The sequence below is a fragment of the Labeo rohita genome, chromosome 11, assembly GCF_022985175.1.
Source record: "Labeo rohita strain BAU-BD-2019 chromosome 11, IGBB_LRoh.1.0, whole genome shotgun sequence".
NCBI lineage: Eukaryota > Metazoa > Chordata > Actinopteri > Cypriniformes > Cyprinidae > Labeo > Labeo rohita.
Window position 1 is genome coordinate 20,402,155 of NC_066879.1, and position 14,960 is coordinate 20,417,114.

The 14,960-nt window shown below is 34.5% G+C and overlaps 1 protein-coding gene across 1 annotated transcript in view; it reads left to right on the plus strand.

The window, feature by feature from the left end:
* The window catches only part of pcdh17 (protocadherin 17), a 93,145-nt gene that overhangs the window by 37,967 nt on the left and 40,218 nt on the right, over window positions 1-14,960 (plus strand). Inside the window, 2 exon segments of the mRNA XM_051122919.1 lie at window positions 3,274-3,332; window positions 3,479-3,651. Coding sequence (XP_050978876.1) covers window positions 3,274-3,332; window positions 3,479-3,651 — 232 coding nt within the window.

Below are 14,960 nucleotides of genomic sequence, written 5' to 3' on the forward strand. Positions count from 1 at the left end.
GCGATAACACTTTTATATACCGAGTACATGTGGTAATGTCAGGCATTAAAGCGTATGTTGGTAATAAAGAAGGTTTCTGCACTGCATTACTGTACCATCAAGATGTCTGAGAGGTTTTATGATGGTGTAGAGAGAGAGAGGAGGAGAAATGAAGCAGTGCATTAGTCTCCCTCAGTCTCATGTTTAGCCGTGTCAATATTGTCTGGACCACAGCTGAGTCCGGATTCTCTTCCGTTCCACTCCGTATTGACTCTGAGATGGTGCGCAAACACATTGTGGCAACATTGATGTAACGTTGAGTTGAGTAAATGAAAGGGGCTGTCGTTTTTGGTCGTCGTCGAACATTGAAGAGAGAGAAGGACTGAGAGAGAGAGAGAGAGAGAGAGAGAGAGACGGGGTTGGGTATAAAAAAGAATGACAAACCGGTGAAGTTTACTCAATAAAGCATTTCTTATTACTCAGCTCTGTCTTAGTTTAGCGGAACTGATTGGTAGACGCTGAAACGTTTTTTTTATTTATTTATTTTTTTCATATAATGATGACAGATTTGCAAAGGCCTCTGAGCTGAAGTAAATATGCCTACCGTGTAAAAGTAGGCAAAAATTTTAAGACAACAGTATAATTATTTAAAACTGAATTCCAATATAATTTGATTTAAATAGAAGTAACAAATATTTAAATGTTTTGTACTGTAATAAAACAAAAAAGCACACATGCACATGTATACCCTACCAGTCAAACGTTTTGAACAGTAAGATTTATATTTATTTATTTTTTTAAAAAAGTCTATTCTGCTCACCAAGCCTACATTTATTTGATCCAAAGTACAGCAAAAACAGTACAATTTTGAGGTGTTTTCACTATTTAAAATGACTGTTTTCTATTTTTAAATATATTTTAAAATGTCATTTATTTCTGTGATTTTAAAGCATTGTTACTCCAGTCACATGATCCTTCAGAAATCATTCTAATATTTGCTGCTGAAAAAACATTTTTTGTTATTATGTTGAAAATATCTGAGAATTTTTTTTTTCAGGTTTCTTTGTTGAATAGAAAGTTCAGAAGAACAGAACTTATCTGAAATAGAAATCTTTTGTAACATTATAAATGTCTTAATCATCACTTTTGATCAATTTAAGGCATCCTTGCTAAATAAAAGTATTAATTTATATGATTTCATTTAATATTCAAATAGAAAACAGTTATTTTAAGTTGTAAAAAATAATTCAACATTTTACTTGATTACTGATTTAAATAGAAATAATAAATATTTAAATGTTTTTTACTGTAATAGAATAATTACACAGAATTGTATATGTAAAATGGCATATATAAAAATAATTATTGAACATTTTAAAATGATTTTTTTACAGTAATATATTATGAGAAGTGTAAGAATTACAAATGGGGAAAGAATAGTATTTGTGCTTATGTGCTTAATTGTCATATAATAATGTTACAATGTGGGAAAAACCTTATAAGTTCTTAAAAAAAATAAAAAGAGTATTTGAATATATTTGTGAGAATCCCCCCCATAAAGATACTGCATTCTCACCAAGACTAAATAGAAAAAAGAAAATACGTTATTTATTGACATGATTTTTTTTCCTTTCAATATTGGCGAAATGTCAAAACATACAGAAGGTCAAAAATATAACAGACATAAAATAGAAGAAAACATATGCACGTTTCGCTTTCTCTTATCTCTATATATGCAATAGCAATAACATAAATCTACAATAGGAGGTATAAAATAAATATAATGCAGAAAAATAAACTTCCAGCAAGATATTAATAAACATGAAGACTAGACTGTGGTGCAGGCAGTAAATAGTGAATATGAAGATCAGATTGCAGCGCTGTAATCCTGCTTATTTATTTAAAAAAAAAAATAATGTTTTTGAGAGTATATTGAGAAAATGTGCTTGTCATGTAATGAGGCCACAATATAACAAAAACCTTATAATTTTTTTTTTTTTTTCTCCACTTAAATTTCACTAGTTTTGAGTGTTTGAATATATGTATTTGTGAGAATCCCCCATAAAGATACTGGATTTTCACCAAGAAAAAAAAAGAAAAAGTTATTAATTGACATTTTTTCCATACAATATTGACAAAATTGCAATACACAGAAAATCAAAACATAACGGTGACATAAAAAAGAGGAATATATTGATAATGTACCTTGCTAATGCTCTCTCTCTCTCTTATCTCTCTATATGCAATATAAATGACATAAATCTGCAATATGAGGTATAAAATAAAATATAACGCAATCAAAAAAACTCTCAGCGAGACATTAATGAGCATGAAGACTAGACTGTAATGCAGGTAGTAATTAGTGAATATGAAGGTCAGATTGCATCACTGTAATCCTGCTTATTTCCTGCTTTTAAAAAAATATATATTTTTGAGACTATATTGAAAGAATGTGCTTAATTGTCATATAATGTCACAATGTGGGAAAAACCTAATAAATTCTTTAAAAAATGTTTTTGGCAGAAAACTATTTTATTCTCACCAAGAAAAAAGTTTTTTATTGACGTGATTTTTTCTTTACAATATCGACAAAATACACAGAAAATCAAAAACACAATGGTGACATAGAGGAAAATGTGTATACTGTACTTTGCTCTCTCTCTTATCTCTCTATATGCAATATAAATGACATAAATCTGCAATAGGAGATATAAAATAAAATGTAACGCAATCAAATAAACTCTCAGCGAGACATTAATGAGCATTAAGACTAGACTGTAGTGCAGGCAGCAAATAGTGAATATGAAGATCAGATTGCAGCGCTGTAATCCTGCTTATTTGTTTTACAGTTAGTGTCAGTCGAAAGTAAATACAATTAGCTTCTATTACGAACCAACAGTTGTGAATGGGATGTTCCCTGATGGATAAAGAAGGTTGTGGCTGTGTGGGTGAGCGTGCAAAGCTTTTAACAACTCATCCTCTCATTTTCTTATACCAACATGTTCCCTCCTCTTCATTCCATTTTCTGCCTTGCTCCTCCACTCTTATTTGTATCTAACAGGTCATTAAGTTCACAAATGTGCAATTGAGTGTTTTGGATGTTTAATTAGCATGTTTCCTTGACTAATTAAAATGCACAAATCTACGGATTAAAGCCCCCCTCCATTTCTCCCGCTCTCCCACCCCCTTTTTATGAATAATTAATCAATCTCTTTCACCAGGAGATTCTGTTGCACACCAGGACACATTTCAGTGTTGTGCGAGACGTAAACTCTTTTCCTTTTTCCTTCACAGACAGACAATTTTCCTGCTGAGCCCAATTACATGGGTAACAGGCAGCAGTTTGTTCAAAGGTAAGGCCTATTTAACAGTTTTCTCAGCTTTATTTGTCTTTAACTCCTGTGTACACAAATGTTCTTAAGATAAGAACTAAAAACCCATGCGTCCATGCCCGGGGAAATCCGTTTGATCCTTTTCGCCTTGTTTTTCTGACTCGTAGCAGCTCCACGTTCAAAGATCCAGAGCGAGCCAGTCTCAGAGACAGCGGGCACGGGGACAGCGACCAAGCGGACAGCGATCAGGACACTAATAAAGGCTCCTGCTGTGACATGTCTGCTAAGGAAGCGCTCAAGATGAAGGCCACTGGCCTCAAGCCTCAACCACTTGAGCAGGGTGAGTCCTTCAACATCAGGAACTTCATTAAGAACCAAAGACAGAGTCTGTCTCTCTCTCTGTGCTGTCTCACAGCCGTTCTTTTTCGCTCATCGCTCTTGGACGTTCATCGCGTGTTTGTTGCTTTACTCTCGTTTTCCATCGTCTCCATCTGCCACGAAAGCAGTACATTTTGGTGTCCCAGGGTTTTGTAGAAACTACTACAGATTTTGGCCTGTTCCACACTGGAGGACTCCTTGACATATCTTAACAAACATAATTTCAGCAATCTGTTGCATTGATATTCCATTCGTTGTAGTCTTAACCATTTTAGTTGATTTTCTAAACATTTTAATATTACAATGCATGCATATTACATTTAAAAAGACAGATCGATAGACATTTATGTAATATTTAATTTTGACCTTGAATCTTACACCCAGTGCCGTCCTTTTGTCAAACAAAGCTTTCAGTCCTTTCACAGAGTCCTCAATCGGTTATTCGTTTGCCGACCTTACCGAGGACGAATGCCGTCTCACACTCATTTTCGAAACAGCTCATCTCTTTCTCACACCCTTTGCTTTTCAAAATCTTCCATCCTTTAGACTCCGTATTTTCCTTGTCCTCTTTCCTCCATCTTTCATTTTCTCCCTCTCACTCCCTCCCTCTCTTGTATTCCAGCCACGTTCTCAGTTTATCAAAGCAGGCAGGCCCATTATGATTTTATAAGCCAAACCACTCTAGCCGTTCCATTTAGTGAGTGCTGGTTAGGCGCTGGGAGGCGCTTCCTTAAAATTTTGATAATGGAACATGGAAAATGACTTATCATCCAGCAGGCCATGTCACATTCTCTACCTGATTAAATATGAATAATTATTCGGGGTCTCTCTTGGTAGGACAAATTACTCGTGACATGGGTAGAACAATAACTTCTGATAAGAAAGTGGTCCCATGCTCCCTTTCCACTGTGCTTGTTCAGGAAGGAAGCATGTAAAGCTGGTTTTATTCATCTGTAGCCAGGTCTGCTGGGTCATGTTGAAGACTATTACACCGGTGCCGTATCCCTCAAATGGCAATCCGAGGGAAAAAAAAAACAAAAAAACAAAACATGAGAGAAAGAAAGAGAATAAATGGGCCACAGAAAGCAATACATCAAATATAATGGCACAATTAATCAATAGAACAGAGGGGAATCTACCGCTATCTGAGCCGAGGCAGCGGACGAGTACGCCAAGCCTGTCTGCCTTGATTTGGCTTGTGTGTGTATGTGTGTGTGTTTTCATTTGGATTCAGGAATAGGCTGAATGCACTGGCAAGAGAAATTGGCCAATTAAAGAGGCCCATATGTTTCATATTTTGAGAATGTAGTCATTTAATGGTGCATGGGAACGGTTGGAGAATGGCTGAAATTAGCTAGTTTAACGGTGTGACTCACTTACATACAAAGACAAGAGCTACAGTTGCAATAGTTGAATGTCCAACAAGCTTTATAATAACCTAAGCCACAAACAATGAAACCCTGACAGTGAATAGTGATTTCTGCATGTGTTTTATCCTTATTAGTAGTTGTTGTCGACTCTTGATTCATGTTATGTCAATAGGTGCAAGTAGGTAGTGGCGAGCGAGTGTTTGAGTGACTCAATCATTCTCTGAACTAATTTGTTCAGAAACACTGATTCATTCATGTACAAAGCAACTGATCGTCTTAATTGTTAAATCATTGAATTGTTTATTTAACCAAATCTGTTTAAAAACAGTAATTCATTCAGGAACAAAATGGCTAGAGAATCATTTACCCAAACCCAATTGATTCATTCCAGAACATTGATTCATTCAAGTATGAAATGGCTGACTGTATCAAAGCATTGATTGACTGAAATAATTTGTTCAGAAATGCTGAATCATTCATGCACGAAGCAGCTGACTGTCTTAATTGTTAAATCATTGAATTGTTCACTCAACCAAATCGGTTTGCTCAAGGACAGTAATTCATACAGGACTGAAATGGCTGACTATCTAGAGAATCATTTACCCAAACCTAATCGATTTGTTCCAGAACATTGATTCATTCAGTTTCATGATTCATGAAATGGTTGACTGTATAGTAAATCACTTAGTCAAACAAAATAATTTCACTCAAAGCATTGATTCATTCAGGAACTAAACAGCTGACTCTCTTTAAAATCATTAAATCATTAGTGTGTTGCTCTGAGACTCCAATTTCCATTTTGACTTTGAAATTTTTACTGTCAATGGAGCAAAAATACACACATTGACTAGAATTTCAATCTTTCTGTATGTTATGGCAGTAGGTGGTGACGAGCAACTGTCTAAGCGAGTCAATCATTCTCTAAACTAAATTGCTCAGAAACGCTGATTCATTCACGCACAAAGCAACTAACTGACTCTCGATTACTCAACCAAATCAATTTGCTCAAAAACAGTAATTCATTCAGGAACATAATTGCTGACTGTCTAGAGAATCATTTACCCAAACCCAGTTGATTCATTCCAGAACATTGATTCATTCAGGTATGAAATGGCTGACTATATATTAAATCACTTACTCAAACGAATCATTTTGTTCGCAAGCGCTGATTCATTCAGGAACAAAACTTTAGTGTGTTGCTCTGAGACTTCAGTTTCCGTTTTGACTGTTTTAATGTTTTTCTGTTAAATCGAGCAAAAAAAGTACAAATTAACTAGGAAGTCAGTCTTTCTGCATGTTATGTCATTAGGTGGTGACGAGCAACTGAGTGAGTCAATCATTCTCTGTACTAAATTGTTCAAAAACGCTGATTCGTTCACGCACAAAGCAACTGACTGTCTTAATTGTCAAGTCATTGAATCGTTTACTCAACCAGATCGATTTGCTCAAAAACAGTAATTCATGCAGGAACAAAACAGCTGACTATCTAGAGAATCATTTACCCAACATTTACCCAGCATTGATTCATTCAGGTATGATATGACTGACGGTACAATAAATCACTTACTCAAACTGAATCATTTCGCTCAAAGCATTGGTTCATTCAGGAACTAAACAGCTGACTGTCATTATAAGTGAATCATTAAATAATTTACTCAACCGAATTGTTTAGTTGAAAAATGCGGATTCATTCATGCACAAAGCGACTGACTGTTTTAATTGTCAATCACTGAATCGTTTACTCAGCCAAATTGATTTGCTCAAAAAAAGTAATTCATGCAGGACCAAAACAGCTGACTATCTAAAGAATCATTTACCCAAACCCAATCGATTCGTTCCAGAACATTGATTCATTCAGATATGAAATGGCTGACTGTATAGTAAATCAATTACTCAAACTGAATTGTTTCGCTCAGAGCATTGATTCTTTTAAAAACTAAACAACTGACTGTCTTTATAAGTGAGTCAATAAATCATTTATTCAACTGCACTGATTCATTCAGGAACAAAATATTAGTGTAAGGCTCTGAGAGTTTCCGATTTGACTTTGATTGAATTTTTTCTGGCAATGGAGCAAAAATACACAAATTAACTCTCAGTATTTGTGTTTATTGAACTGTTTTATGATACCAAAGTTTTTCTGCATGGAAAGACGTAAGCTATATTCAATGAAACACAGACACTGAGTAGCACGTATACGGGTGTAGCAAACAAACTAACTTATTTAATCTTCTTTTCATTTGCGTTCAATGAAATATTCTGCCTGCTATGATTTCCTCTGTAGTATGTACATTTATTCTCTTAAACCGTTCACTTTTGATGCCCAAACTCACTTTATTCGCTTTCCTCGCTGTTTTCTTCTATTGAGTATTGAAATCAATATTCATTCTACAAGCCAGTTAACTGGGAACGGCTGTCTGTTTTGCCAATATCACTCCACAGGGCTGGGCGCATCTTCTCTCAGACAGGCGCACTTTAAGCTCTCTCACACAGAGATGACACATGACAGTCTAGAGAAAGCCCAGGCTAGTCTAAAGATCCCCTGTGTCCTCTTCTAAGCATTATCACCTCCAACATTAGACCGTCTCCACTACAGCCAGCTTCTAAATCTGCGTTAAAAGCTATTGAAATGGATGTTTTACAGTTGCTGGATGGCTCTAACAACATTGCAGTGAAGTGAATGTTATGTTTCACTGCATACGAAGCTTGATATAGCAAGTGTCTTTAACAGTGGAGTGTTATAGCTGTTTATGGCAGCAGGTTATGAGTCTGTGTGTTTGTGTGTGTGTGTGTGTGTGTGTGTAGGGAGCTGTTTGGGTTTGATCCATTATTTAGGAAATAGGAACTTCTCTTTTGCTGCCTGCTTTTCCCTACTGTATAATCCTCCCTCATCTTTCATGTCTTGGGTTTGACTTGTATTACACCAGATACTGTTAAGTGTAAATAATAACTTTAAAGTTATTAAAGTATGCATTATTAAAATCATTCGCTTTTAAACTTAAAAATAAAATCGATACTGTGGGTGGAAATAACTACCTCTCCCTTTAATGAGACACCTGAGCTTGTTTGTCTTTCACAGGTTCTGACCGTTTTCAGGGCAATCAGAAATTGTGAAGAATAGATTATTAATGAACTATCTACTGCACAAATCAACCTCTGTGAAATATCTTCTTTTTTTTTTTTAAACTTTACAGTATGCTAAGAGTAATTCATATTATGAACTTTTATTTTGTAAAAAATGATCTAAGTTTAACATATATTAAATATGGATGATTTTAATATTTCATAGCCCTGATGTTGTTATTCTAAGTTGGAAAATTCAGAACTCTTTATCCATCTAACTACCTAACTACATAAATATTGAACTGCTTATCTATCTATCTAACTTTTGAACTGTTTACCCATATATCTATCCATCTATCTACATATCTATTTCATAGTCTTCAATCAAAATGTTGTTTACCTGGTTGCTCTCTACAGTATTTTTTTTTTTTTTTTCTCACAAACCTACCACACCATTTCAGGCAGTCACCTGTCAAGAAATTTCCAACTTAAAGTGTTCAGTTCACAATTGTGACCCTGGACCACAAAACCAGTTTAAAGTAGCATGGGTATATTTGTAGCAATAGCCAAAAATACATTGTATGGGTCAAAATTATCGATTTTTCTTTTATGCCAAAATGGTCCATGAAATATCTTGTAAATTTCCTACCGTACATATATCGAAACTTAATTTTAGATTAGTAATTTCCATTGGTAAAAACTTAATGTGGACATTTTAAAGGCAATTTTCTCAATATTTTGATTTTTTGCATCAGGTTCCAAATTTTCAAAATATTGTTCTATCCTAACAAACCATACATCAATGAAAATTGTATTTATTCAACTTTTGGGTGATGTATGAATCTCAATTAAAAAAAAAAAAAAATGTTACCCTGCAGACTTAAAAAAAAAAATTCAATTCAGTCAACTCAAATAAGTTTAGTCATTTGAAATGTTAAGTTGTACTATGTGAAAATATTATTTATAGATATTAGTTGGCTAAACAAACAATTTGGTTTGTTAAACTTAAAAGCTGGGCTTGTTACCCAGCTGTCTTAAAATTTTAAGTTGATTGAACTCAAATATCTAAGTTGTCACTTAGTAAAATGTAACATTTCAAGTTGGCTAAACTTTTTTGATTTGACGGAACTTAAAATTTTAAGGCAGCTGGGTAACAAATTATTTTAAATTGAATCAACAAATTGTTTTGTACAGTGTAGGGTTAGGGGTTAATATTTGTGAAATCTTCAGAATTTCACTGATTTGGAAAAAAAAAATCACACATTGCTCTGTTTCTGAACTTTCCTTCTTGTGTTACGTCACCAAGAGAGGACAGTACTGACAATAGCCAGACATTCATTTTGCATTCATTCACCAGTATAAGTCCCATCTCTTTTTTTCTCATTAAATATTGTGTTTTGTCCCAAAATATGTTACATTACAAAACTAAATGCTATTTCATGTTGACTTTAAGTACCCCCTCGGGTATGCCTACCCCTGATTGTGAATCCACTCCCTAGATGTATTTCTAGATACACATGCATGCCTGGAATATTAACTATCTGCTGTACCAACAACTATTATTGCTGATGGCAAATCGTGTATTCATGAGGGCAAAATTAAATACAGAGATGCGAATGAAAACAGAAACAGAACAAGATAGTAGATCGTTATCGCTGGACAGAGTCTTATCATTTGCTTTCTCATTATCTCTCTCACATATTCGGCATTTGGAGTTTTATGTGGAAGTTTTGGTCCTTTTGTTTCCTCTATGACGATCCCATATATACACATGCAAGTTTTCACTCCTTTCTGACATGCACCCTGGCTAGTTTTCAAGGTTGTGAATTTTTTATGCCCATATAAGTGAGTGTGTGTGTTTGCGGTCTTTCCTTGGGCTGTGTATTGAATCGTAAGTCAGTCAGATAGAGAGAGACCAGACCCTGTTCACACAGACATAAACAACAGAGGGTAGTAGAAGACAATGCACATCTTCCTCTCTCACTATCCACTCTAATTATGCTCACACTCTAGCGCAAACACATTTATAGGAATCATAAGTGCAAAGACATACGCGTTGTGAATAGAACCGAAGTCCCTCACGGATCTAGTGTCATGTTTTCGTCCCTGAGGAGATGAGTTAGTTTTATCTGCCATGTTCCTCTCGCTCTTTCGCTCTCTCTGCTCTTAATTGGATCAGAACCAAGTTGTTCTTAGAACAAACATGAGCTCTGATCCAAAACCTTGCAAGCTGTCTACCTAGACATTGTTTTAAGGCATCATATGCACTTTCCAAATGGGAACGCTGTTTTGAAAGGAGGGCAGCAATTTGAGATGGGTTTTTTTGGGCCAAAATGTAATTATTTTCTAAACTATTTTACTCAATATTCATATGATTTAATACACACTCTTTTTTTCCTCTTTTTCTCGCTCCGTTCTTTTTGTCGCTGGCGCGTATGCTAGTGTGAAATTGATTAATTAGGCTCTCTAAATTGGGAGCTGTGTATTAATTAAGCAGAAAAGTATTTTTTGTATTAATTGTTGATTAATTGATGTAAAGTTTTGCCTGCAGCAAGGGCTAATCCTGGAATGTGTTCATCAGCGGCCATCACACGGTCCGATACGCACGCGTACGAGTTGCGAACACCGACCCATTATACGCCGAGATGTGTACCTGCGATAATGTGCGCGTGTGTGTGCGTGAAAAGGTCCCATTAGATTGCTGTGTAAGTGTTCTAGATGACCTCCCTTAATTGTGTTTGATTGGAGCGCGATAATCAAATTGTCTCACCTCTTTTCCACTGTAATGCTTCAGATTATTCATCTGAAGGAGCAAAATGGGAGAAACTGAAATAGAAAGAGAAATTACTGTAATAACTGAACCATTCTCTACCTAGGTTTATCTGGTTTACCTGGTGCAGCTCAGTGTTATTTTACAGATGTGGCCTTTAAGAATGCACATTTTTTCCTCCAGGCTTTTATTTATTTCTTTATTTATTTTTACAGTAGTATCACAGATATACTATTTGATATTTTATTTTATAGGGCTGGGTAAAAGAATATAGATTTCTCCATTTTAAACTATTCTAATTTTTTAAGAACCAATATTGATTTTTAAATCCCAAGAATCAGTTACGAATGGAACATTGTAGTGCACTTCTCGCAATAGGCTTTATGTCTCAGATTTCAGATTCGGTCTATTTTATTACAGTATTCAGACAATAAATGCCGTTTTGGCACTGTTCAATGACAGATCATACAGAAGCGCACATGAACTGATCGTCTTCTCAGGTTTAATACCAGTTTCAGCATGAAATAAACGTGAATGAACATCTGAAGATATGTTAAAAGAAAGAAGAAACTTACTGAAATTTGTATCCTGTCTCATGTAATCGTTTAATCAGTGTTTTAAACAGGCAAAGACGTCAATATAAGAGCTATCTAGACTATTACAATTAAAAAAAACATATTCGGTGACCATAAACTTGTTAGACAGCTAGAAAAATGAACTCTAGAGAGGAGCATTTTGCTAAATATATGCACCATATAATATATACACTGCCCTCCAAAAGTTTGGAAACACCCCTGGCAAAGTGTGGTTTTGGACGATATCAGCATAAATCCTTATCATTTTTGGGTGCAAATACATTAAAGTAACTTGACATTATCATTGAAGACCAGCAATAATAATTCTCATTTTGATTAGATAATAATGGCAATATATACATGTCAAAGTCAGACATGCCACTTTGGCAGCTGTGATGCCTGGTTACTGGTTTCAACTTGGCCCAGGTTTTTAAAAGATTTTTGGGTCAGCACACCTTAATAACTTGATTTGATTCTCTTTTGAATAGAATCAAATCAGAAATCGAGCTGAACCGCTAGATTGTGTATCCGAATATAATTGTGTCAAAACCCAGTCCTATTATTTTAGATATTATTTTGTATTATGGTATTTAGTACTTTTTATATACTTTTATAATTTTTATAAATATTTAGATTTAGCTTTTCATTTCATATTGCAATTTTATTTTAATTTCAGTTGAAGTTTTAGTAATTTTGTTGTGTTTTGTATTTATTAGTTTTTGCTTATATAGTACTTTAAAATTCAGTTTTTAGTTTTTGTATATATATATATATATATATATATATATATATATATAAAAAAAAATATATATGTGTATGTATGTGTGTGTATATATATATATATATATATAGTTCAGTTTTAGCTAACAATAATAATCATGGATCATGGTAACAACACTATTATGATAGTAATATAAAATACAACAATTTCCAAAATAATCCAAAATTGTGTTTCAAATGTGTTTATATTTACCCCCTTTTTTCTTCATTTAACGTCATGGGAAGGATTTGAAGTAGGGCCATCAGCCTAGCAGAATCATCATGATGTCATTTCGTGCAGCTCCAGAGTGATTAGTTACATGACATTCACTCAAATAAGAATGTTAGCAAGCCAAGCAACTGCCACCGAGACGAATGAGAATGCTAAAGGATAGCTTTCTCCAGACACGAACCCAGTCACCCATTTCCCTCACTTTTTTTTTTTTTTTTTGGCAGAGTAATCAAGATCTCTTTTACCCACTTTATCTATTGGAACAAAGCGCCGTGATGCTTGGTCACACACGCATTATAGTTTTGAGACTACCTGAGAGCGACGGCTGATTGATTCTCCGTGGCCGCTGCAATGCTTTGAATTGAATAGTCAGGTGGAGACAGAGCTCTGGGAAAAAACAGACGCTACAGCAAGACTCCAAAACGCGTCAGAGCACCACACTCTGATCAGACATATCGATTATGATCCTGATTCTACAAGCCTTGTTTAACTCCTCTTCCAGCAACATGATTCATTCATCAATACATGATTCATTCAGTAGGGTCTTGGTAAATGAAATAGGTGCTGGAAAACCTGTGTTTACAGACTTTTGCAACACTTATAACTTGAAATAGTTATACTCGACTCAAAATTTTAAGTTTGATGTCAGTAATGCCATTACTTCTCACGTTTGACATCCAAAACGGTGTGTCTAATGTTTTAATTTCATAGTGAAAATATCCAGTGGGCATGTGATCCATTGGGATTTGGCTGGATCGGACTCGTTAAGCTATGATATTATTAATTTACATTATTTCCCCCCGCCTACGCAGGTTGTGGTTGCATTAGCAGAAACGTCGCTTTCAAAAGCAGAGAAAGTTATTACATTTTCCTTCAGAATAGCATGCACTGAAGATTCATGCATATTAAGATCAAGGACGGTTATTTCATTGTCTCTGAGAACTGTGCATTACTTTTCACGCACCTGTTTTGCCCATGGCTTCAAACGCTTTAACAGAAAGAGCTAAAAGATGGATATGCATACATGCATAGTTTGTCTGGTGTGTGATAAAGAGGCTTAGATGATATTTCTTCAGGTAGGAAATACATCAAGAAACATAAAGCACTCTGAAAAGATACCTAAAAGGATTGATGTATTTTTGTCTGCATATCCCGCTTTGTGATCCTTAAACACATCCACTTCAAAGGAGCAAAATCAGTTAATTAATGACATTCTAACTGATGCCCTTTTCCCACTTGTTGCCTAGGTAACCTCCTCTTCCTGGCACTCACACATTAGCGGAATCCATATTGACAGATTTGAATGTTTTTTTCCTCCCTTTTTCCCTCTCAAAAAAGGTCATTTCCTGCCATTCATATTTTATGCGCATATAATGCAGTCGTGTTTAGATGACGGCGCGCTGTTTTGAAATGGCTCAACAATTCTACGAGGCTATTCATACACGCTCTCAATGGAATGTATGAGCACTCACAGCTTCTTGTCAATTCTTTTCACAATGCTTCATTCACCTCTTTTCCTTAAGTTCCACATCTGCTTTATTCTGTCTTTTCTACAGATCTGTGTAATACAGATAAAGAAAGATGTGTGTAAATGGCTGCCGTGTAAGACATCAGCCTGTTTTCTAAAAGCTGCAGTACACACACTCAGTGTGTGTTCGTGTGTGTTTATGTGTTTGTCAGTTAAAGCATAGGCTTGTGAAGAAAATATGCATTTTTCACGTTCTATTAATATTACACTTGCTAACCTTGACTCACTTGGGTTAATTATATTCGCCTTGTCATATGCTGAATTTTTAAACAAAATCAGAAAACAAATTGAAAACATTCTTTCAGAAAGGTAGATATTTATATTTTATGTTAGGTTTTACTTTCATGTTTTGAGTTTTCCTTTTAATTTTTAAGTTTTAGTCATTTTATTCACTTTTGTCATTTACATTTTTTTTTTCTATTTAGCTTATTTTATTTTATTTTTTGACCATTTAAGTACTTTAAATTCTAATTCCATTTTTTTTTTTTTTTTTTTTTTTTTGAGATCTCTAATTTTCATTTTAATATTTAGCTTGTTTTATTTATTTATTTATTTTATTATTTTTTTTTATTTAATGTTTCTAATTTACATTTAGTTCAAGTTTTCTTGTAACATTAAAATGCTGAGTTAAAAACAACCCAGCACTGGGTGAAAAATGGACAAACTCAGCGACTGTGTTGTTTTGACCAAGCAGCTGAGTTACATGTTCAGTACAGCCTTCTGGGTAATTTTTTTTTAAAACTCAACTATTGTTTAAAAATTACTAAATGACTGGCTTAAAATGAACCCAAAATAGGCTGTAAAATAAAAATCAAAGGCATCAGCAATAATCAAAAGATGAGCATTTATTAATAAGCAATTAAAAAAAACGTTTATTTTAAATGTTTATTACTTATTAATAATTGTTCATTTATTGATCATATTAATAACTGTTGATTTCATTTGTATTTTGCATTTTCAGAGTGTATTTAGCT